At 37.0% G+C, this 26,809-nt stretch overlaps 1 protein-coding gene across 23 annotated transcripts in view; it reads left to right on the plus strand.

Annotated features, from left to right (window-relative positions):
- LOC120533808 (protein-methionine sulfoxide oxidase mical3a-like) overlaps positions 1-26,809 on the plus strand; it is a 457,937-nt gene that overhangs the window by 272,413 nt on the left and 158,715 nt on the right. For 14 of the 23 annotated variants that reach the window (XM_039760797.1, XM_039760788.1, XM_039760784.1 and 11 more), the window contains 4 exons: positions 8,713-8,787; positions 18,844-18,939; positions 19,363-19,419; positions 25,201-25,302. The exons of 3 other annotated variants lie outside the window; for them this stretch is intronic. In XM_039760797.1, coding sequence (XP_039616731.1) covers positions 8,713-8,787; positions 18,844-18,939; positions 19,363-19,419; positions 25,201-25,302 — 330 coding nt within the window. Of the gene's footprint in view, positions 1-8,712; positions 8,788-18,843; positions 18,940-19,362; positions 19,420-25,200; positions 25,411-26,809 lie in introns of those variants that run through there. 6 more of the 23 variants (XM_039760800.1, XM_039760803.1, XM_039760805.1 and 3 more) reach the window with 5 other exon arrangements.

The following is a 26,809-nucleotide window of genomic DNA, read 5'->3' on the forward strand; positions in this document are numbered from 1 at the left end:
AACGGTTCATCTTTCAGCAGGACAACCACCCTAAGCACACAGCCAAGATATCAAAGGAGTGGCTTCAGGACAACTCTCTGAATGTCCTTGAGTGGCCCAGCCAGAGCCCAGACTTGAATCCGATTGATCATCTCTGGAGAGATCTTAAAATGGCTGTGCACCGACGCATCCCATCCAACCTGATGGAGCTTGAGAGGTGCTGCAAAGAGGAATGGGCGAAACTGGCCAAGGATAGGTGTGCCAAGCTTGTGACATCATATTCACAAAGACTTGAGGCTGTAATTGCTGCCAAAGGTGCATCGACAAAGTATTGAGCAAAGGCTGTGAATACTTATGTACATGTGATTTCTCAGTTTTTTTATTTTTAATAAATTTGCAGAAACCTCAAGTAAACTTTTTTCATCTTGTCATTATGGGGTGTTATGTGTAGAATTCTGAGGAAAAAAAATGAATTTAATCAATTTTGGAATAAGGCTGTAACATAACATAATGTGGAAAAAGTGATACGCTGTGAATACTTTCCGGATGCACTGCACCTTACAACTGATACTATGTAATCCAGTGATAGCAAACCTATGACACACGTGTCAAAGCAGAAACACCACAGTGTTTTGGGTGACATGCCAGTATTCACCAAGACCCGAGTTACCAAAGAAATGGAACAAACAAAAATATAAGAAATAAAAAACTCTTGGGGTATCCGTTTGATGTCTCGTAGTTTACACACCATAACAGAATTTGAAAAAAATAATAATGGAGATAGATTGCTGCTGAACCTAGCTGTTAACTCTTTGAACAGCACCTGTTCTTATTGGCTGTCAGAAAAAGGGCAAGCATGACTGTCCTGGAAGATTTGTGCTCAGATGGTAAATGTGACCTGGGCTGTGATTTTAGTTGTGTAATTTGACATTGTGCAGCAAGTTGGTGACTTTTAATCGACAAATCTGACATACCCAACCACAAAAAGTCACCCATCAAGCGATTAGAATATACTCCATTTTTACTTTTATTTTTGAATGTGGTATTTAATCATCTAGGTTGACAATTGTAAACATTCCTCTTGGAAGAATTTTTCTGTTTACACTACATTCTTAATTGTCTATAGGAAAGGAAATGTAAGGCAAATAGTCTTACTAACCAAGTTTAATGAAAAATAAAAAAAGATCAAGTTTAACATGACACAGATGCTTTAAACGGTGTGAACTCAACAGGTATCTCCCTAAATACAGTATGTCTGAGAAGCTGAATTCATAGAGTTAATTTCTTGGATTACAGAAAGCTGACATACTGTACTATCTAAGAAATTAAGTTAGATTAACAGCAAAATTGGCTTCCTATAAACACATTTTGAGGCTGAAAACCTATAGCCTTCCAGGACTTTGAAACTCATGCATTAAAAAAAATTCTGCTTCAGCCAAAATTGGTATTTCTCAAATCTTTGTCATCTTAAAAATATTAGATGCTGTAGGTGTTGTCATTTTATTTATAAAGTACAGTAAAACTTCTATTATCTGTTCTGGACAGGGGCGGTGACAGATAAGGGAAAAGATAGCTAATGGAGCAGTAACTGACACTGTGTTTTCCAAATGCAGTGTGACTTGTGGTGCTGGGGAAGAATGCTTCCAATGTACATAGTTTTTTTTTTTTGGTCCTGACAGTTAACAGAGACTGATGGTTAATCGAGTGACGGATAATCAAGGTTTTACTGTACTTTGTTTCTTTTTAATAAGGGTCAGAAATGTAATTCTTTTTATGTTCTCACATTCATGCTTTTTTAAACTTGAGCACTAAATTAACATAGGAGACATGTTGCTAATTGTGGCAACATCAGGCAGTTTTTGTTGGAAAAAGTTTACAGAATGGCAACTTTGTTCTTTGTAAGTAATAAATGACTTGATCTCTCTATCCAGTCTTTAGGAATTATGTGCAGAACCTCTTGAATTGCACCACTGGTTGAAAACTTTTCATCATAGTTAAAACCCAGGCAGGAGTGTTAGGCCGGAGTTATACTTCACGCGACGCATGCTGCAGCGGACGCTCCTGCTACGCAAGCATTGTAGTGTTTATACTTGCGTAGCTTTACGTAAATCTGGAGGAATCCACCAGGTGGCAGTGCGAGATATTATCGCGGTGAGAACATGTTCGGCTTCTCTGTGTTGTGAATTGCCTAAAAACACCTATTAAATTCCGATAACACCTAACCGCAATATCTCTGAAAAGGATATCTATTGATTAAATCCATAAATCCAGGGATGTATGTGTCCATTTCAGGAAGCATTGGGCACGAGTGAGAAACAGTCCCTTGACGAGGCCTCAGCTCATCGCAAGGTGAATACAAGCACACACATACACTAGCATCATTTTAGCGGCACCAAATCCCCAAATCTGCATATCTTTGGAAGGAAACCGGAGCACAGTGTGGAATACAAGCAGGAAATACCAGCAACATAACTCCCCGAGACAGCAGTGCTATCGCTCCGCCACAATGACACCCCCATGTGTGTAATTATTCCCCCATGTGTGTATTTATTAAGAATATTCATTATTTACACGAAATTACACTGTGTGCACAATTATTAAGCAAGTTGTATTTTTGAGGATTAATTTTAATATGGAACAAACACAGTGCTATCAGTCAATCCAAAATGTTAATAAACCTGAAACCTGAATGTTTCACAACGGAAATGTGAGTGTGAACATCATCAGGGGAATACATATGTGCGCACAATTATTAGGCAACTATTAGTGTGCAGATTTATTATGCAACTAAAGGAAAAATGAAAATTTTCCCATCTCACTTGTTTATTTTCATCTGTTATAGTGAGAATAATAAACAAACACCTCAAAATTTACAAATAAACATCTCTGACATTTCAAAAAAAATAAATAAATCAATCAATGACCAATATAGCCACCCTTCTTTCCAATAACAGTCATAAGCCTTTCCATTCTTGTAGTCTGTCAGTTTCTTGATCTGCTGACGATCAGCTTTTTGTGGAGCAGTGACTACAGCCTCCCAGACACTCTTCAGAGAGGTGTATTGTTTTTCTCCCCCGTAAATCTAGCGTTTAAGAAGTGCCCACAAGTTCTCGATAGGGTTTAGGTCAGATGAGGAAGGGGGCCATGTCATTATTCCTTCATCTTTAAGGCCTTTACTGGCTGGCCACGCAGTGGAGAACTTCGATGCAAGTGATGGAGCATTGGCCTGCATAAAAATCATGGTCTTTTCCTGTATCACTGTTTGAAGAAAGTGTCTTGAAAAACTGGCAGTAGGTTTGGGAGTTGATTTTGAGTTCATCTTCAATGCAAAAGGTCCAACTAGCTCATCTTTAAAAATACCAGCTCATACCAGTACCCCACCTCCACGTTGGAGTGGAGCTCTGTGCCCATTACTGATCCACAGGTCCATCCATCTGGTCCATCAAGAGTCACTCTCATCTCATCGGTCCATAAAACCTTTGAAAAAATCTGTCTTCAGATATTTCTTGGCCCAGTTTTGACGTTTCAACTTATGTTTCTTGTTCAGTGGTGGTTGGGTTTCAGCCCTCCTTACCTTGGCCATGTCTTTGAGCACTGAACACCTTGTACTTCTGGGCACTCCAGGTAGGTTGCAGCTCTGGAATATGAAAGTACTGGAGGATAATGGGTTCCTGGTAGCTTCACGTTTGATTCTTCTCAAATCTTTGGCAGCTAATTTGCATCTTTTGTTCTCAACACGTTTCTTGCGACCCTGTTGACTATTTGCAACAAAATGTTTGATGGTTCTGTGATCACACACCAATATCTTAGCAATTCCAAAAGTGCTGCATCCCTCTGAAAGACTTTTTACAATTTTTGACTTTTCAGAGTCAGTTAAATCTCTTTTTTGGCCCGTTTTGCCCGAGGAAAACTAGCTGCCTAATAATTCTGCACACCTTGATATAGGGTGTTGATCTCCTTAGGCCACACCCTCCCTCATTACACAAATACACATCACCTGACGTGCTTAAATCCAATAAGCATTCAAGTTAATACAGCTTGGAGTTGGAATATACGCATAAAAATGATGATATGGTCAAATTACTCACTTGCCTAATAATTGTGCACACAGTGTATATGTAAAATGTAACATACACATTTTAATGCATTTCATCATGAAAGTGATATCAAGTATAAATCTAAAGATTCTAAATGTGCAGAGAGTTGGAATATCATACATTTAATTTGTTCTGTTTGGCGATCTATTGCTGCTTTCCGCTGCTGAAGCAAAATGCTGACATACAGATGCGTTCGTGGTGCTTTTATATTCAAGCGTCGCATATTTCCGATCGTAATGACACGATACATTTTAAAAGTCTCACATACCGTCTTCTGTGCCGTCTATTTTTTATTGTTTTACTTTACCTGCTGTCAGGTCCAAGAAGCTCGTAGCGATTAAAAACTGGGATGACGTTTACGATCGTTTGCTTTAATGATAAAGTAAACTACGAGGTTAAAGTGGACATTTCGAGATTAAAGCCGAAATTTCCACTTTAATCACAAAATACACGTTTTCACTGTGTCCTTTATTTTTTTCTCAGTGGCTCAAATATAATGCTATACATTATGTTGCTGTTGTTAAGTTGCAAAAATTAAAAAATAAAAAAGACATATATAAATGACATGATACATTTTAAAAGTCTCACATACCATCTTTTGTGGCGTCTATTTTTTTTTTGCAACTTCAAATCGGCTACATAATGTATAGCGCTGTATTTGAGCCATTCATCAAACAGCAAAGTGCACACATCGATTCCCTAATGATCTCCATAGAGGCTTGCTGTCACATGTAGATAGTAAACAGAGACTCTGACGTCACGTTCCGACTTTTAGCACACTGCGCCCCCCGACTTTTTGCTTGTACTGCAACTCGCTCACGCGTCACGTTAATTTCTGAGGACCTGCTCAGAGGACGCGTGAAATGAACGCTGGGAACGCATGGCAGCCTTGAAGCGGGCACGTACGCGTTCTGAGCGTGAAGTGTAAATGAGCCCTTAGTATGATGTCCACTTAAGACTCATTTGCTGATTAACTAACAGCAGTGTTTGCAGTAATAATATGCAGTTTTAGGCCCTTGAGACAAGTTCACAAAAATATTTGCCTTAGATGGTTATTTAATCTTTTCTGGATTTGTATGTCAATATTAAAGAGCATATCTTAGATGTCCAAACATGACTTTTTGGGGAAAAAAATGTAGCAATAAAATGAGATATTTGAATGTTCTTAAAGAAAGAAAACTAGCATAGTCTTTTAAAAAACATAAGATTATTATAGGCATATAGTAAAGACCAGTACTTGATTAAGCAAGCATAACAAACAGGTAGTAATGATTAAAATGTATAGGCTGAAACAGAAACAACTGTGTGGATGAAATTAAACAGGGCAAAGGGCAACAATACTTAAAAGGGTGAGGTTGCGGTATATGTGTCAGTTTAACCAACAGATCTTATAACATGACAAAACTGAGCATAGTGACAAGCAAGATGATCATACTTTTATAAAGTCCCTTCTAAGCAGATATTTTTATACCAGATGTATGTTTCAAAATGTGCTATTCAAGCTCTTCAAAAGAAGTATAAGCAGGCAGGTCTGAGTACCAGAAACATGGTGGTTGGTCACAGAAGCTGAGTGCAGCAAAAGAGAAATACATACTTTCTTTCAAAATCTAACAATGTCAGGCACCACTATCAGCTTACATTTGGCAGAAATGCAACCAAAAAGCCAATCCTCCAAGGTGGAAATAAGGCCAAACAAATCACCTACAGTATGTACAAACATACAAGGATGGGAGTATAGAAAAAAGGCAGGTGGTACCCTACCCTGATGAGTCAAAACTTGAATTTTTATCTGTAACAAGAAAGCAGTTTATCCACCAAATGGCTAGAGAATGGTATATTGGTGAATTTATGCAGGTAAAATTGAAGCACAATGAAAGTTCCAATGTCAGGTTTTTGACTACATTTCCATTATTGGAGTGTTAGATTTTATTAAAATTAATAGCCCGTTCATTGCTGAGAAATAAAGGATGATTCTTTTTCATCATTAAGTACGGTCAGTGAAGCCGCTAATCATTTTCAACTTCATTCTACAGCATGACAATGCCCCCAAACACACAGCCAGAGTTACGAAAAGCTATATTCTGCTATATACAGTTACCACCACAGAACCCTGACCTCATTATTAGGAACACCTGTTCAATTTCTCATTAATGCAATTATCTAATCAACCAATCACATGGCAGTTGCTTCAATGCATTTAGGGGTGTGGTCCTGGTCAAGACAATCTCCTGAACTCCAAACTGAATGTCAGAATGGGAAAGAAAGGTGATTTAAGCAATTTTGAGCGTGGCATGGTTGAGTATTTCACAATCTGCTCAGTTACTGGGATTTTCATGCACAACCATTTCTAGGGTTTACAAAGAATGGTGTGAAAAGGGAAAAACATCCAGTATGCGGCAGTCCTGTGGGCGAAAATGCCTTGTTGATGCTAGAGGTCAGAGTAGAATGGGCCGCCTGATTCAAGCTGATAGAAGAGCAACTTTGACTGAAATAACCACTTGTTACAACCGAGGTATGCAGCAAAGCATTTGTGACGCCACAACACGCACAACCTTGAGGCGGATGGGCTACAATAGCAGAAGACCCCACTGGGTACCATTCATCTCCACTACAAATAGGAAAAAGAGGCTACAATTTGCACAAGCTCACCAAAATTGGACAGTTGAAGACTGGAGAAATGTTGCCTGGTCTGATGAGTCTCGATTTCTGTTGAGACATTCAAATGGTAAAGTCAGAATTTGGCGTAAACAGAATGAGAACATGAATTCATCATGCCTTGTTACCACTGTGCAGGCTGGTGGTGGTGGTGTAATGGTGTGGGGGATGTTTTCTTGGCACACTTTAGGCCCCTTAGTGCCAATTGGGCATCGTTTAAATGCCACGGGCTACCTGAGCATTGTTTCTGACCATGTCCATCCCTTCATGACCACCATGTACCCATCCGCTGATGGCTACTTCCAGCAGGATAATGCACCATGTCACAAAGCTCAAATCATTTCAAATTGGTTTCTTGAACATGACAATGAGTTCATTGTACTAAAATGGCCCCCACAGTCACCAGATCTCAACCCAATAGAGCATCTTTGGGATGTGGTGGAACAGGAGCTTCGTCCCCTGGATGTGCATCCCACAAATCTCCATCAACTGCAAGATGCTATCCTATCAATATGGGCCAACATTTCTAAAGAATGCTTTCAACACCTTGTTGAATCAATGCCACGTAAATTTAAGGCAGTTCTGAAGGCGAAAGGGGGTCAAACACCATATTAGTATGGTGTTCCTAATAATCCTTTAGGCGAGTGTGTATGTATGTGTGTGTGTGTATATATATATATATATATATATATATATATATATATATATATATATATATATATATATATATATATATATATATATATATATATATATATATATATAATATGTATGTATGTGTGTGTGTGTATGTTAAAATTTTAAGGATTGCCTGCCTGTCATGCAAAAACCTGCAACCCACTGGGCCTTGAATCTTGATTATGGTATTTGAGGTTTGGGCTACCCCAGCAACATGATCAGGTCATTATCTCAGCAAATGGCAGTATAGGCACAAGAACAGCCATATTGGCTTACTCCATCCACTGAAAGTGAAGCACATTACACAGGCCAAATGCAGGAGGAAAATGAATGTGTGACAGACACAGACAGCTGCCTGTGTAAACTGACATCTTCTTGGGTTTTTACAGCAAACTGGTGTTTTTCATTAAAATCAAAAGTCATACTTTGCAATCACAAAACAAAGTCATCAACACTGTCATGCCGTGAAAACAACAGGATCTGTGATGTCAGCCCAAAATCAAGCCAAATGTAGGAGCTGTTTCTCTGACTACGAACGAGAAATGACAATACCACAGAACACTGCCACACATACCAAAACAAAGTGACCAGACTGAATATAGAGTCATTGAGCAGCTTGCTTACACTGTGGCCCATTGCTTTGAATACAGGAATGAGATTAAATAGCTCTTTTCAGTAGAACTCTGTAATAATACACAGGGAAAAAAAAGTGCATGAACCACCTTTTGAGGGTCAGAGGTCCATGCATCTCCTAGCATTAAAGAAAAAGTTAAGCCCAACTACCATTCAGGGCTTGTATAAGCTATATATTCTTGTTTAGTGTTTAACATTGACTCTTGGGCAGGATAAATTCATGGGAAGAATGTTTTGCTGAAGCATTCTCATTTTACATTTTTATTTGTATTTTTAACATTGTTTTTCCTAATTTACATGTGTTGTATTTTTGGTCTTTATTTACTATCCAAGTCGCTAAATAAACATTTTACACACATTTGCCATAAACAACAGAGAATATTCAGACTAATACCCTTAAAAATAGGGTATACATAGTTATTATCTCTTTCAAACTTTTTAGTAAAAAAGTACTTGTATAATTGAAAGGGGTCACAGTTTTGTTTTACATTTTTTCCTTGTCTTTTGTATTATGTTTTCACTGCAATGTGACTGGGAACTTTCTGCTTCTTTTTGCATTATTTTTAGCTAGAATGCATGCTTCTGCCTCCCAATACCTTTCTTATTTTTTTCTTTTGGTGGTGGATGCTATTTGTTTCCATTGTCTCTTCATGCAACATTCCTATACCAGGAGCATTTGCTGACTCATCCCTCTCTCCGACCAAAAGAGCAGGGCCGACTTGCATCTATTCCACAGTGGAGACAGGTAACATTCCTGAATGGCACTTTTTATGAGTTTAGAAAGTGTGCTGCAATCATATTTGTGTTTCAAATCTGTATCTTCTTAATTGTAGTATTTTTTGTTTTTTTTGGTGATATCTTTGAATTTAAAATATATTTGAGGAATAAGTATCATTCTTTTTTTCTTTATTTAGATTTTTTTGTAATAGGAAATACAAAACTCAACTAAATACATTGATGAAGTTACTTTCATTATCAAGAAACTATTGTGATAAGAGTTGGATTGAATAAAAATTGGATTTCCGAGAAGCTGGATTTGAGGTGCTAATGTCAGCTTTGCAAATGAGAGAGGCTACTGAGAGTTTCTGGTGTTTTCTGTGCTGTGAGAGTTAATTCCAAAAATACATTTTGCTCCTATAAACTTGAATTTTGTTTGCAGCTAAGGAACCATGCAAGAACTTTTAAAGCTTTTTCCCTTTAGAAGGTTTTTTTGCATTTTTTTTTTTCCATCCGCACAGGAGCAAAAGTAGCTAGGTGTTTGGAGGTGCACTTGGAAAAGTTACTTGTACGTGTACTCATTCAGACTGGAGCTGACTTCATTGCAATAAATGGGATGGCTCAACGGTGTGTAGATAAGCAGCCAGTGTTAAGACACGCGATTAGACACAAGGAGCTGTAGGAGCAGATATGATAGAAATTAACTAGCAGGAGATATTCACTGGGCAAATTTTATCTATCTATTGATCTTGGCCCAAAGGTAGAACAGTTAAGTGGGTGACCGCATAAGGGTTCATTAATACAGGGTGTGATGCCAACCCGGACACAGACAGGCAGGAGACAGGTTTTACCACACTACACACGTTTATTTTAAGTGTAAGTGTTATTTTAAGAACTGCCCAAAATACCAGACAACACAACACACCAATACACAGTCCCTTCTTGCCACCAGTCTTTCTTCCTCCACTCCTCCTCAGGCTTTTTTCACTTCCTCCCGATTCCACCTCCAGAATGGTTAGTGCTGACCCCCTTTTTATAGGGCACCTGGAAGGAGAGATTGGGCATCAAACTAGAAGAAGCATCAAAGAAGTGGGAGTTAAGATTGATGCTTTTAGACGAGTGCAGAATTGGCTCAGACACAGGAAGCAGAGGGTGATGGTGCGAGGAACCTTATCAGAATTCGCTGATGTTGAGATGTTGAAGGGATCAGTGCTAGGGGTCTGCTATTTTTAAAATATTTAAATTATTTAGATAGAAATAAAATTATTTAGATAGAAATATAAGTAGCAAGCTGATTAAGTTTGCAGATGATACCAAGATTGATGGATTGGCAGTTAATTTGGAATCCGTTAAATCCTTACAGAAGGACTTGGACAGCATATAGGCATGGGCAGATTTGTGGCAGATGAAACTTAATGTCAGTAAATGTAAAGTATTACACATAGGTAGTAAAAGTATTACATTTGGATACACAATGGGAGGTCTGAAAATTGAGAATACATCTTATGAGATTTTCGGAGACGTAGTGGACTTAACGCTATCAACTTCCCAACAGTGTTCAGAAGCCAGTAAGAATGCAAGCAGAATATTGGATTATATTGCACAATGTGTGTAGTTCAAGTCCAAGGATGTTATCCTCAAGCTTTTTAATGCACTGGTGAGGCCTCAACTGGAGTACTGTGTGCAATTTTGGTCTCCCAGCTACAAAAAGGACATAGCAGCACTAGAAAAGGTCCAGAGAAGAGCGACTAGGCTGATTTTAAGGCTACAGGGAATGTATTATAAAGAAAGATTAAAAGAGCTGAGCTTTTTCAGTTTAAGCAAAAGGAGATCAAGAGGTAACATGATTGAAGTGTTTAAAATTATGAAAGGAATTGGTACAATGGATCAAGACTATTGTTTTAAAATGATTTCATCAAGAACATGGGGGACACAGTTGGAAACTTGTTAAAAGTTAATTCCGCACAAACATTAGGAAGTTTTCTTTACACAGATACCCATAGACACTTCGAATAAGCTACCAAGTAGCATGGTAGACAGTAAGACTTTAGTGACTTTGAAAACTAGAGCTTATTTTTTGTAAAAGAATTAAGTGGATAGGACTAGCAAGCTTTACTGGGCCAAATGGCCTGTTCTCATCTAGATTTGTTCTTGTTCTAATCATAATGGTTGAAGCATTTTTGACATCAACAACATTATTTTGAAATTTGCATGCCTTGATTTGCTAACTTTACAACAGGACCTACAATTATAGGTTGAGTTTCCCAATCTAAATCAAATTCCAAAGATATCCACAAATTTGCTTCTTAATTTCAAAGGTTATTACAATGCTAAAAGATTAACTGCACTTCTTTCTTGCTGTCCTTTTTTCTGTCTTTCTGTAAGGGGGCACCAGGTAGTCCTTAAGAGTTTCTTTTTACCTTTTGCTCAATTAGTTTTACGTTCTTGTGGTGACTTATTTTATAGTATTAATTAATTAGTGTTTTTCAATGCTTATTAGCACAACACAGTAGCTTAACTTGTACTGATGTGAAAAGTACTCATGAATACATATGCTCAGTTTAATGGATAATTAAAGTTTATGCAGAGGTGATATAGCAGTTGGCAAGCACTAGCTGGGGGACAGGCAGGTTAAAAAATAACGTGGATCATAACTAGAGAGGGAAGTTTTGCAGAGGAATATCTAATTAATATTTATGTAGTTGTGATGCAGTGTGATGGCCCTGAAGTGCAATGCGCAAAAGCAAATTGAGAAAATGCAAAAGCAAATGGAGCAGCATGCAAACAAAAGAACAGCTGTGCAAACAAATTGGGAAGCATGGAAACAAAAAGAGCACCACATAAATCAAATCACGAAAGAAAGTGAAGGCTAAACGTGCAATCATTATTCAGCTTTACAACAAGTGGTGTGGTGGAAGCAAGAACACCGAAAAGTAAAAGAGATCTCTTAGCTTTTTTGGGTATTTTTATATACTTAAAGATAACATTTACTTAACTTAAAACACACTTGCCAAGGCAGTGGCAGAGCTAGAGCCAACTGGGGTTTCACCAGTAAATGGGTTTGTATCCAGTAGAAATCTGACATGTCTACTGCAAGCAAAGCAGAACAAATTTGATGTCTTGATATCAGATATAATAGTTTGGTCTAAAATGAGCAAATTAACAAATAACGCTAAAAAAAAATTAGTTGTCGCATGTGTCACAGATGGTTGTTTTTGGTTGGCTGTGCATATCCTACATCTCTTGATGTGAATAGCTGCTTGCTGTCATACTCTCGAAATTACGTTGATTTTCTAACAGTCAGTACAGTACTGGCAAACATCTGTGTGTAATACTTTAAATGGATCTCTGGCAGGAATGCCAAAGTTTTATGTCAAATCTTTAAAAAAAATACCTAAATAGACAGGAGACATTCGGCATCACTCATTAAGACCCTGATTTGTGATTTACTGCTGCCTCGCTTCTTTTTTTCTTTCTTTTCTTTCTAATTTCTATCTTTGTTGGCTATGAAAGCATTATGAAAGAGTGACCAGAATAGAAAAGCATACATGAAAGACTGTCAAGCATTAAAAGGAATGTCTGGCAGTTTTCATACATGCTTTTTAAATATGGTTATGTCAAATACTGAAAGTGAAATATAACTATATATGTATAGAGCAAAGTACCTGAATCACTTTGGATATGGGACCGAAATGATCAAAACTGATGTTGCACCAAACTGCTATGGGAGACTTCTCAAAGCAAAATAGTTTTCTATTTCATCCTTGAATAACGCATAATGATGACAACATTATAGCGCCTCAAGTTGGAATGTAAGAGGGAAACACTCCTCCGGTGAACACACACTATCTAAAGGAATGAAAGTACCCAGAGAAGCAGTCTTTAAAAGCAGTCCCCTGAATAGTGGGTACAAGGAGGCACAGACACAGCACTTTTGATTTGCGCATACCCTAGCAGCTGAAGTTCATCGGTTCTGTTGCTTGGTCTCTGGTGAGTGTCATGTGTGGTGCTGTGCTGTCGACAATAAATTATAGCTTTACTACTAATTAAAAATGCTAAAATATGTTTGTAATACTTTAAACACTGCTCAGGCAGGGAGTGCTTGAGGTTAAGCAAATGTCATCTTTTCTGCCAAAGTATATAAAAAATACCTAAATAAGATAGATCTTTTACCTTTCAGCGTTCTCGCTTCCAAAACACTACTCATTGGAAAACTAGTATTGAATCATGTTGCTCAATTAGCTTTCACTGTTTTTTCTGCTTCGATTCGGGATATGCACTGCTCTCTTTTGTTTTGATGCTTTCCGGATTGTTTATGCAGTTGTGCAATTTTATTTCTGTGCTGCTCCATTTGCATTTGTTTTTTCTGATTTGTTTTTGTGTATTCAATTTGTTTTTGTATTTTCTGATTTGTTTTTGTGCATTGCACTTCAGGACTACGGCAACAAAGTAATCGGCAAGCACCTTATGGGAGACAGGCAAGTAAGGAGGGTGGGTCATTGCTAAAGAGGGAAGTTTTGCTGTGGCAATACAATAGAACGAAAGAGAGATAGCGATTGCATGTTTGGCCTTTTGTGAAGGAAAAGTGTTCTGCAGTGAGTACAGGACAGGCAACATTGGCTGTGTTTAGTTATTTAAAGGAAGTAGAACTGATGGCCAAGTGGAGGTTCCATTGTATGGTGGAGTTTGTGTCTCCTGCACAGTGTAGTCAATTTGGACGGAAAGGAGCTAGATCCACAACATGGTGTCATCCAGAAAAGAGCAAGGCACCCTGGGACCTGCGGATTATTAACAGAGGTGGCAGTTTGAGTCTACATAGTGGGCCGTGGTGTGGAGCAACACTGTCTATGTGAACTTATAAGGATGTCTTGGGGAGGGAATAATGTTATGGAGGAGTGTTGTGATTTTAAAAATATTTATTTATTCATTTACCAGGTTCTCCCTTGTGACTCGCAGGCGTTAGGGGTGCAGGGCCTCTGCAAATGCAGGAATCCTCAAATACTTTTTGGGCCCATGATTACTGTATATTCTAAGTTAATTGCACTAAGTAAGATGCAAAAAATTGCAAGAGATGTGAGATAGAATGGTCACTGTGCAATCAGGTCATGTATGTTCCCCAGACAAAATGCATAGTTCAGCAGTTCCTTAGTGAATTTTAACTTTTTACAAAATGTAACTACTCATAATACATTTGTATGTACTGTATGTATTTATGGTAGAAAATTATAAAAATTATTACAGATACAAAAGGAGTCCAACAAAACATTAAGCACAAAATGATAAACACTCAGAACGCAATCTGGTTTAGCAGATGTAGATGATGGTGGTGTAGTTATTAAATAAAATACCCTGTGAACAAACTCCTGAAATATATGTAAAGTTTTGTTCTATCATGATGCCGATGTAAGTGAGGATTTGTACAATTTGGGAAGATGTTTCCCAACCCAGACAAAATCATACGAGCGGGCGAGCACAGGACAAGAATACAAATTCAAAGAAAACCGTTATTCGATCTGATGTTATCTTAATCCAGTTTTGAAGGGAGGGGTTGACACAAAAAGACTCCACCAATTGCAATCCTGCTGGCTTTTTCTCGCTCACTTTTAAAACTAGCAGCCTCATCTTGTTTAACCCATTACCCCATGTGGCAACTGCCCTTGCAATTCCAGCAGCTCCAGGGTTGCTGGGATTTGCACGCAATTGAAGTAGCACTGCTACAGCTTTGTTTGTAGTTTTCTGCAATAAATTGTAAAACTCACACAAGATTTTCCATTTAATTACTGATGAAAACCTTCCGAATCAGTGGATCCGCGAATCATAAACCCGCTATTTGTAAGGATAGAGTGTTATTCGGAATAGTTAGGACAAAGAGTATTTATTGGTACAGATTTTAATTAAGTACTAGCCGTCCCCCGCGGCTTCGCCTGCGTAGAAGTGAAACAGGACATCGTGGAGCGCCCTGTCTGGCTCCCCACTCCTGATGTCATGCTTCTCCCTTCTCTCGGCCTGCAGCCTTTGTCTCGGATTAGCGTGAATATATCACACCTGCAAGTGAACTATGATTCTCGGCACGATGAGAGAAGTCGCAAAATCTGTGGCTAAGTGTCTGCTGTCAGTAATTAGGAATCTCATTTATGGCATATTAAGTCGAGAGTTAATATGCACCTTTAAAAACAATAAAAGGTACATATGAAAATGCACATAGGTATAAATGTAATGATGAGCCAATCTGTTAATCTTAAAGTGATGCCAGCAGGTGAGGTGTGCTCACTAACTTTGACATATGTAGTAAATGTTACTCAGACAATCAATAATGAACATTATTAACAAATATATACAAAAGTTAAGACAGTAAATAAGTGATTTGAGATACACTGAATTAAGGGCACATTCATATGGAGGCTGCTAGAAAGTAAGTACATAACATCATACATTTAAATGAAAATTGCCTGTTGTGTCTACCTTCATAAAACTGTAACACATGCCCTCAGCTGAGCTGGCTTTCTTTTGTTCAATTTCCCATTTCATTTGTGCCCTTTGTGTACCGCAGTTTAAAGTGCCTGTATGAAATTAGCTGGTTGCAATATTTCCATCTTTGCATATTGAGCAAGCAAGAGTTTCAGTGTGACTTTTTACATATTACAGATTTGAAAAGACCAAGAATAAATGTGGCCAGGGATTCACTTTGGTCTCATAAAGTAACTACTTTAAGCAGTGTAATATGCTAGACATTTTTGATACTAATTCAGATGAACTATTTATAGCCTTGTGGTATGCCTAAGTAGTACTCTTCTTTATGTAAGACAACACTGTAACTTCTGGTATAGAAACTCCATTTGAGGATACTTGTCAGCTAGCTGCAGAACTGTTATTTTTGAAGATGTAATGGGAAAAGTACAATAAGACCGATTGTTAACCAACTGCAAATCAGACTGCTAGGCCAGTTACTTTAGCACTGAAAAATAGTAGGTGAAGAAGCAAATCCCAAAATATAAGTAAGCTGCAACAGCATTTTAAGCTTGTGCATACTTTGGCATTGTATTAAAATACAGTGTTAGAAATATTTGAGTATCTTTTTGTAATATGACTTTGAAGAAGTTAGAATTAATTCACATATTGAACTAAAATTTTTAAATTCATGGTTTTACTTTTTTATATATTTGTTGTTTCTGTAATGAATGGATTCTAGAGGTGTGAAATTTACTCAGGAAAATATATTATTGCAAATATATTAATATTTTATATTAAAAAGGTAAAACTTGCAAATTATCATAATTGTGTATGACATTGAATGTTGCTGCTACATATGTGCATTATTATCTATGTCATAAGGTGTTATACAGTATTTGTATCCTTATTAAAAGACTTGTAAAGAAAGCTGTATTGCTGGACAGAAAATGAACCACAGATGCTTTAAAAGGCATTTAGTTTCCTTTACTGCTGTTGTACTTCTCAATTGTTTTATTTTCGTCTAAATTTATTTTCTGTGCTTAATTTTGTACTTAAAACATTATCTCTATAACCTTGCATTTCGAATTGAAGACATAACAAAAATGCAGTTTGACATCTTCTTAGCAGTTCAAGTCAATAGTTTTTCTTATGTTCTGTTTATCCTTGCTATCAGTGAAAATATCTTTTGGTAAATAATACTAAATCTATTTACTTCTGCTCTTGTATATGAATCATTTAAAATGTTTTTGTTATTCTGAAAATAGCAAACTTCTCCTCAGTGGACAACAGTGGATATTTTTACATGCCTGTAAAAAAATTTCTTTTGTGGCATTCCAGTTTGATTTGTGCTTTATGCTGTTAAGATTGATTTGGGCAAGAAGACTTTTACTGTGTTAATCCACCGTTTCAAAAAAACTTTAATTTACCCAGTGTTCTCCTTTCCAAAGCTGAAACAGCACTATATTACTGCTTTGTTTTGCTTTTCCTTACTCTCTCATTTCCTGTTTTCATAACCAAATTTGATTTTTCACAGCCTTGTCTTTTTCGCTGTGTATTTTTGTTTATTACATTTTAAGTACATTGTATTACATACTGTTGTGTGCACCAATGAAAAACTATGCATGTTTTTATTTAAAAAAAAGTATTGAAGTTATATACAAATGTATTTTCTAGATCAAAAAGGCTACATGAATGCAATAGTCTGCATCTTGCAGTGGGTCCAGAAAGTATTCAGACCCCTTAAATTTTTTCACATATTGCTCATGTATCCTTGTGCTAAAATCATTTAAGTTCATATTTTCCCCATGGAAAGCAATACACAATATTCCAGAATGACTAAGTGAAACATGATTTTATAAGTTCTTCTAAAGTTATTCAAGTTAATTAAAAATTAAAAACTCAAATATCACATTGACACTATTAAATTCCCTTTTGTAGCAGTTACAGGCTGGAGTCGTCTTGAATAAGGCGTATCAAACTTTGCACACTGGCATTTGGAGATTTTCTGTCATTCTTCTTTGCAGAACCTTTCAAGCTCTGTCAGGCCAGATGGAGATTGTCAATGGGCAGCCATTTTCAGCCCTGGCTGGTCTGCTCAAGAATTTTCCCAAATCTGTCCCTAAGCCACAACTATACTGTCTTTGTTTTGTCCTTAGGGGCATTATCCTGTTGGAAGGTAGACCTTTGTCTCATTTTGAGGTCCAAGGAACTCTGAAGCAGAATTTCATTAAGGATATCTCTGTACTTTGCCCCACTCAGCTTTCTATCAACCCTGTGTCGTCTCCCACTCAATACTACTGAAAAACTACACTGTATAGCATGATGCTGCCACGACCGTGCTTCACCTTTGAAATGGTATTACACAGGTGATGAGTGGTGCACAGTTTCCTCTAGACATGACACTAATCTTGCTTTCATCGGACCATAGATTCCTGCTTCCCACAGTCCGAGTGTCTTCTATCATAAATCCCAGGTCAGTAGAGTGTTACAGTGATGGTTGTCCTCCCACAAGTTTCTTCTACTGCCACACAGGTTCTCTGGAGCAAGGTTATTATAGTTAATTAAAACTAAAATCAAAACTGAAACTATTATTAAAAAACATTTTCGTAAACTGAAATAAAATAATTAACAAAACCGAACTGAAAAAATAAACTAAACAAAACTATTAAAGTAGCTGGAAAGACTAACTGAAATAAAATAATAATTTACTAAAAAAATCATTTTTGTTTTCGTTTTTGAATGAATGTTCTTGCTGTTAGTTTTTAACCCTTATAACTTTTAACTCTAAAAAGATAATGAAGAAGATGATCCGCTGTGGCAACCCCTAACGGGAACAGCCGAAAGAAGAAGAGGAGGATAACTTTTAACTCTAAAACTGAAAGTCATCCACCACGAGCCGCCCGCACATATTCATCCAGTTAACGGCAGCTAGTGACGGAGGGTGGGTGTTCACACAGCATTTGCGGTGACGGAGGAAGCTGAATACACACATAAAGTGTGTGGAATTGAAAGCAATTTATGCGCCGGCTTTCTTTAGCCCATCCTGTTTCTATGTGCTGCAGGCAATTCCTTTGGACTGTTGGCTTTGTTTTTTCTCAGATACACATTGTTGACAGTTGTGTGTCTTTCCTAATCCTGTCCAATCAATTGAATTGACCAAGGTCAAAAAAAACAAGAAGTACAAACCGCCAATGGTGATCAATTGAATTAGATGCACTTGAGCCAGATTTCAAGTGCTATAGCACAGGATCTGAATTTTTGCGACAATGTGATATTTCATCTTTTTATAACCAATAAATTTGCAAAAATTCCTAAAATTTTGTTGTCGTCTTGTCAGAGCATTTAGTATTGTTTGATGTGGGGAAAAATTTTAATTTAAAAGATTTTTGCACAAGGCTGAAACATAGCAAAATTTCAAAGAAGTGAAGAGGTCTGAATACATTCTAAAGTCTTCACTCCATTCAAAAGCCGTTTATCTTTTTTTTTTTTTAAAGTTCTTTCGTCTTCTGATGTTAAGCTCCATTCATTTTCAGTGAAAAGCAGTCCGCATATTTAAAAGAAAAAAAAAACATTTGTTTTAGCTTGTTTAAAGTATTTTTTAATACTTGAACATTTGTCTCTTCCTTCTCTGAAGGCCAGAGGTGAGAAGCGCTCTCGAACCTGCCCAAAGAAAATCATTGTGCTCTCCTCCACATCTGCTTCCACTTCATTGCTCTCACTTCCTCTGCAGGTGACTGAGTGCCTTTGTCAGAGAGTGACCTTCTGTGTCTAAAAAAAACAGCATTACTGTTTTTCTGTTTCAGTGATTAATATTTTTGACTTTACTCCTTTATACTATGGGAGTTGTAGATTTTGCAGTGTTTTGGTGTGTTGGCTTTCAAGTAAAAAAATCTTTGTTTTGCATGTAAATAATATAATTTATAGATAAATCCATAAAACAAATTATTTCAGCTTTTATGTTGAGACAACTTTAACACCCCTTAAAAAATATGTTGCTTGATTAGACAAAAAAGGTTTGGGTTTTAATTTATTTAATTAAAACTGGTGTGAGGATGCAGCATAAAGGGTTATGTATCAAATATGCAAATGTTTAAGTAAGTGTAAGTTGTCTTCCTCTGCAGTGTTTCTTTAATTTGTTGTCTTATTGTGACAGGAAGAGGTTTCAGCAGTTGATTCTAAACATCCAGAGAAGCGTTTTGTCAGAGACCGGGTAATTGGGCAGTATTGGCCAGTCTATATATGAAGCACGTTAATACACCCGTCATTACTTAATAATAACATTTGCAATTAATAATCCTAATCTTTGCTCTCTGCATGTAATGTACTGCATGTTAATTATTTTGGCAAGTTACCCATTTTAGTTTCAGCTCATGGCTTGTAAATCAGTGCTGAATATTAGACTTCAATAGGCCCATTTTAGTTTGATAAGTAGATGAGTTATACTGTCAGGCTGATTGATTCAATTAGTATTTAGCAGATGCATTGTTTGTTAGTAAATGATTCAGGGCAAAATAAAATGTAAATGCACAGGATATGGATATTAAAGTGTAATGTTCTGTTGAACATTTTTACTGTTCACATTTGTGAGAGTGTTATTTTGTGTTTATTAAATTACAGAAGTTGTGAGACTTGTTATGCTTTGTTTAGAGCATACTGTACATCATGGCAGTTGTCATTTATTTAATCTTTCTAACACTTTGAATAGTACAAAAGTAGGTATTTAATTGTAGCTTACTAATTAAATGTAGCCTGCTGAGCAAAAAAAACATTTGGATATAAAGAAGTCTTTTCAGCTTAACTGGTATAAGCATATATATATATTCATCACTTGTTTGGTGGCATATTAAAAAATGACTTGCCCTGTAATTTTTTATCTTGACATGATTCATCTTAGCAATAATATGATCTGGTTCAGTATCCTATAAAGGTTTACTAACCAAAAACAAATATTATGAACAATATTTCAAATATTGAAATGAAAAATTTTAAACATGCTTTTTCTGTCATGCTTTGTGTCATTGTACTAGATGGGTATTTAAACTTTTAATTACTATAGCACCCCAAGAAGCAGTAGTGGTATTTAAATAATTGTCTAGTAGATATACAGTAGGTGTCATTTCACTTGGCTTTCTAACATCAACAAAAATATTGAGACATGTGCAACACTGGAAATGCATACAGTGACAGGGCATGTTTAGACTTTGTAATAATTCTTGCAGCAGCATTTTGAACTTAACTGAAAGCTGCATAAAGCACAATTTGAACAGGCAGTGAATAACGAATAGCAGCAGTCAATCTTACTAGAAATAAATGGATGAATTAATTTCTCAGTACAGTGTCTTCCATATTTAGGGAACACTCTTAATCTTCCAACATTTCTAAGACAGAAAAAAACATGTTTTGGATAGTCTTCTAATGTGCATTTTAAATTACATGCTGCTGTCAAAAATGGTTGCTAATAATACAACAGTGTGACTTTACATGTACATTATACTCCAAGACCTCTAGTTTTGTTTTCATTTAGTTCTAGTTTTCAGTTTTTGGTTGTTTGTTTTTTTTTTACTTTTAATTAATGAAATGATTGTTTTTTCATTAACAGCATGTTTTTATTTTAGTTTTTGTCACCGTTAAAACACTGCTCAAAGCTAACTATGAAAGTGTTGGTATCATTTATAGATTGTTGCAAATTATGATGTTCTTCAGACTTTGTCACATTGTAACGGTTTTCCTGGTCAGTTTTTTTTTTTGCCTCTGTACAACTTAAACTCCTTCTGGCATCACTTTAACCATAAAACCTTTATACTGTTAGGAAACAAATACTGTATATTTATGAAAATGGGTAACTGCAGCAATAGACTTTGCACGCATTGGAAACTGTAGACTTTCACAAATAATTGATTTAGAAGGCTTCACCTTTTTCCTTTGCACAGAGATGTCATTGCTTACCATTACAGGAAGTTACTATACTTGCAATATTACTAGTACTGCCAACAGATACAGTATCTCACAAAAGTGAGTACACCCCTCACATTTTTGTAAATATTTAATTATATCTTTTCATGGGAGAACACTGAAGATATGGCACTTTGGTACAATGTAAATTAGTCAGTGTACAGCTTGTATAATGGGGTAAATTTGCTGTCCCCTCAAAATAACTCAACACACAGCCATTAATGTCTAAACCGCTGGCAACAAAGTGAGTACACCCCTAAGTGAAAAATGTCCAAATTGTGCCGAATGTGTCAATATTTTGTGTGGCCACCATTATTTTCCAGCACTGCCTTTACGCTCTTGGGCATGGAGTTCACTAGAGCTTCACACCTTGCCACTGGAATCCTCTTCCACTCCTCCATGACAACATCAAGGAGCTGGTGGATGTTAGAGACCTTGTGCTCCTCCACCTTCCATTTGAGGATGCCCCACAGATGATCGATAGGGTTTAGGTCTGGAGACATGTTTGGCCAGTCCAGCACCTTTACCCATAGTTTCTTTAGCAAGGCAGTGGTCATCTTGGAGGTGTGTTTGGGGTTGTTATTATGTTGGAATACTGCACTGCGGCCAAGTTTACGAAGGGAGGGGAGATCATGCTCTGCTTCAGTATGTCACACTACATGTTGGCATTCATGGTTCCCCCAATGAACTGTAGCTCCCCAGTGCCGGCAGCACTCATGCAGCCCCAAATCATGACACACCCACCACCATGCATGACTGTAGGCAAGACACACTTGTCTTTGTACTCCTCGCCTGGTTGCCGCCACACACGCTTGACACCGTCTGAACCAAATAAATTTATCTTGGTCTCAGCAGACCACAGGACATGGTTCCAGTAATCCATGTCTTTAGTCTGCTTGTCTTCAGCAAACTGTTCACGGGTTTTCTCGTGCATCATCTTTAGAAGAGGTTTCCTTCTGGGACGACAGCAATGCAGACCAATTTGATGCAGTGTGCGGAGTATGGCCTGAGCACTGACAGGCTGACCCCCCTTCAACCTCTGCAGCAATGCTGGCAGCACTCATATGTCTATTTTCAAAAGACAACCGCTGGATATGACACTGAGCACGTGCACTCAACTTCTTTGGTCGGCCATGGCGAGGCCTGTTCTGAGTGGAACCTGTCCTGTTAAACCGCTGTATGGTCTTGGCCACCATGCTGCAGCTCAGTTTCACGGTGTTGGTAATCTTCTTATAGCCTAGGCCATCTTTATGTATAGCAGCAATTCTTTTTTTCAGATTCTCAGAGAGTTCTTTGCCATGAGGTGCCATGTTGAACTTCCAGTGACCAGTATGAGAGAGTGTGAGAGCGATAACACTAAATTTAACACACCTGCTCCCAATTCACACCTGAGACCTTGTAACACTAATGAGTCACATGACACCGGGTTGGATGGCTAATTGGGCACAATTTGGACATTTTTCACATTAATGGCTGTGTTTCAAGTTATTTTGAGGGGACAGCAAATTTACACTGTTATACAAGCTTTACACTAACTAGTTTATATTGTATCAAAGTGTCACATCTTCAGTGTTGTCCCATGAAAAGATATAATAAAATATGTACAAAAATGTGTGGGGTGTACTCACTTTTGTGAAATACTGTATATAACACTGATCACTGTATGCTGGCAACATAGCACTGCATGAATAATCCTCAGAAAACACTGGGCATGCTGTGCAAAAATAAAAAGGCATTTATTTATTTATGGTGAAAGATGAAGGTGTTATGCATCTGCACAGATACCTGGGAAACTAAAAAGGTATTCCCATTGTGCCTGGAGCAGCGACTTCAAACAATGGAATGAGCCAGTGGCTATTGTGTGCCTCAAGAGTGACATTCTTCACACATTGATCTAGATTTTTTTTTTATTGCTAGTTTGTGGCTGTTTGTTGTATTTTATTTGTGCTGTTTGTACCATCTGAGTCTTTTGTTGTTTGAAGCACAGCAGTGCAATCATTAGCACTGTTGCCTCACAGCTCAGATCACATATTTGGTCACAGTAATCTGTCCCGAATTGTTAGACACTTTCCTAGCCTTCAGGGACACTTAAAAGACCATTGCACTATTATAATCCACTCAACTAGTTCAGTTCCTCGACCCTATTGACTTCAATGCATTTCATGGAGTTCTGCAAAATTGTCAAAAAATTTCTGTCATTTTGACGAACTCAAGGCAAAGCGAATTCAGCAGAGTTCGTTCACCACTTTTTTCAACTGCACTACCTGATAACTTGTACATTTTATGTACATTTAAATAGTCTGTATTAAAAAATACTATCTTGACATTTATGTTAAATTTTCTCTTAATCAGTTTCGATCTTATTATCCATCCGAACTCCAATGTAAATGCTGTGCTCAAAGTACAAGTCTGATTAGGCATTGTAACTTCCTGATTCTGCTTATTCTTATCATGAACATGGCTTTTCTAGAAAGATAGTTTTCACAGTTAGCATTTGATGAGACTACAATAACATTCCATTTGTCCATTATCATTATTATTTTCCATCAAACTAAGGTCATTCGAGGTGTTCCTTTCTTTAAAAGGAAGAAAAAAACCAGACTAGCTCAAAGTATGTGAATCAAATAAAACTTTGCATGGCCTTGGTACTGAATTTTCTTGGTGTGTGCTGGACATGTTGACAGGTTTATTAGGATTTTGTTGAATTAGATGACCTATTTTATTTTCTTCCTTTCACAATGTCTCATAGTGTACTAGTCAGATGCTTTACGGTGATGTTTAAGTCTGTATAAGAGAGGAGGAGAGTTGATCTCTGTATGTGTATACTACCATTTTTAAATATATAAAACACTGCTCAAAAAATTAAAGGAACTCTTTGAAAACACATCAAATCTCAATGGGGAAAAAAATCATGCTGGATATCTATACTGATATGGACTGGGTAATGTGTTAGGAATGAAAGGATGCCACATCGTTTGATGGAAATGAAAATTATCAACCTAGAGAGGACTGAATTCAAAGACACCCAGAAAATCAATGTGAAAAATGATGTGGTAGGCTAGTGTATTTTGTTGAAATTTTATTGCAGCATCTCAGAATTGTAGTCAGTTCGGGTCATTCTCCTAATGAGATGACAGATGGGGTCCTTGAGGATCTTCTCTCAGATCTGGAGCAGGGCATCACTGAGCTCCTGGAAAGTCTGAGGTGCAACCTGAAAAGTACAGGGTGCTAGTGGTGGAGCTGCCAATTCTGGTATTCTATGGCATATACCAATCGAGCTCCACAGTGCCAGGCAGTGAGCACATGGCCCATTAGAGGATGTCGGGCCCTCAGGCCACCCATGTGAAGTCTGTTTCTGATTGTTTGGTCAGAGACATTCACACCAGTGGCCTGCTGGAGGTCATTTTGTAGGGCTGTGGCAGTGCTCATCCTGTTCCTCCTTGCCCAAATAAACAGGTACTGGTCCTGCTGATGGGTTAAGGACCTTCTACGGCCCTGTCCAGCTCTCCTAGAGTAACTGCCTGTCTCCTGGAATCTCCTTCATGCCTTTGAGACTGTGCTGGGAGACACAGCAAACCTTCTGGCAATGGCACGTATTGATGTGCCATCCTGGAGTAGTTGGACTACCTGTGCAACCTCTATAGGGTCCAGGTATCACCTTATGCTACCAGTAGTGATTATGACCGTAGCCAAATGGAAAACTATTGAAAATTCAGTCAGAAAAGATGAGGAGGGAAAAATGTCAGTGGTCTTCACCTGTTAAACCATTCCTGTTTTAGGGGCCGTCTCATTGTTGCCCCTCTAGTGCACCGTTTAATTTCATTAACACAAAGCAGCTGAAACTGATTAACAATCCCCTTTGCAACTTAACTGACCAGATCAATAGCCCAGAAGTTTCATTGACTTGATGCTATACTCTGATTAAAAAGTGTTCCTTTCATTTTTTGAACAGTATATATATCACTCATTTTAGATGTTCCTCTGTGTGTGTGAATTTGTATTCTATGATTTGTTTTCTTTTTCTTCTTTTGTAAACAAGAACAAGGCTTCACAATCCTTCTTTTTAGATCAGTGGAATCTCTCCCTCAGTCTTCGCTCCAACAGACATCAAGATGTACCTTCCTCTGACTCTCTCAGACAGGTAGCCATGTGGCTGCTTAAAATACAATGCCCATTTGCTTATTTACTTTTCTATCAAAACTTTTTTGAACAGCTCCCTTTAATATGTATATAACTTTAAAGTGTTGCCAGTGTGATACAATGTATATTTCCTTGTTCTGTGTTATTCTGTTCTGAAAACTACACTTAATTATAATTTACAGAATGTTTGGTTTCACCAGAATATTCAGTTTGGTTGTGTTCGCTTAGCTGCAAATAAAACTTTTTTTTTTTTTTTTTTAAGCTTTAAACATGTTTCTAGAAAGTGAAATAGTGAATTAAATTTAAATTTTCATTAATGACTATTACTAAAAAAAGAAATTGACGACTAATCGTGATTTAATTGGCAAAAAGCATAACTGGAAAATAAATATCAGTAAATAGGGATATTTAATCATTGTACAGTTTTAATATATAGTGAAGAGAGAATTTTGATGCAGTCTTTCCAATATTTAATACTGTAAATACTGGAAAGAAATTGTTTTTAATTTTTCAATACATTTTTGTAAGTGATTCCATATCAATTACATATTAGTAGATGTTCTCAAAGAATATAAGCATAATTTTGTTCTACGCTAGTGGTTCTGTTTTCCATCAGCATATGATTGTACTGCAGGTGACTTTGTGTCTTCATGTAAAAAGCTTAAATAAAAATAAGCGAATCAGTACCATAACTGTATGATCACCAGTCATTTTCACTGAAATGATTGCACAGTATGGCAGCCTGATGAAGCTTTTAGATAACTTATAAGACGTATGCAATAACTCAGTTATTTTAGAGTAGTGATAACATATTGTCATGTTACTTCTATGTTAATTGTTTTAATAGATACACATACTATACCTCTCTTTTACAGTTGGTAGTATTTATTTTAGAAGTTTGAATAGGAAAGTCCTTTCATATAAATTAATGTATTTGGTGAGAAATGCCTATGATCTAATTGAGGTTTGTAAGTGAAGTTGGAATATGCTATCATGTTATTAAACTTCATGTAAATTGTCAAAAGATGATCAGTTTATTTAATAAGAAATAATAGTAAAGTATATTTTCCTTCATTTGTTGTACTGATTTTTAAAAGACTTTGATCTGAAATGTTTGCTTGTATACACCAATATAAAGTTTGCAGTTTTAGCTTGCTTATACTGTATACATTATGAGGATTGCAGAAATATACAATGTAGCGCCCTCCTATCAAAATTATTTTTTATGGTACAGCATTAAACAGTAAACCTAAGACTACTGTGCATGAATCATAGTGTTTATAAATCTTGTTTAATGTAGCTATCTTTTTTTATTGTTCTTTTATTGTAGAGGGAAATGTCAGTGTTTATTAAGAGTAAATCTTTTTATTTATGCTTTATGTTCTTTATTTTTTGTGTGATATTAATATTAGATGTTTTATGGTGTATGCAGTAGCAAGGTTATTTTTAAAATGTGCCCCACCCACAGATGGTGTTTGGTGTTGATAAAAAGATGCAGATTCAAATGG

Source organism: Polypterus senegalus, chromosome 8 (genome assembly GCF_016835505.1).
Source record: "Polypterus senegalus isolate Bchr_013 chromosome 8, ASM1683550v1, whole genome shotgun sequence".
In the NCBI taxonomy this organism is placed as follows: Eukaryota; Metazoa; Chordata; class Cladistia; order Polypteriformes; family Polypteridae; genus Polypterus; species Polypterus senegalus.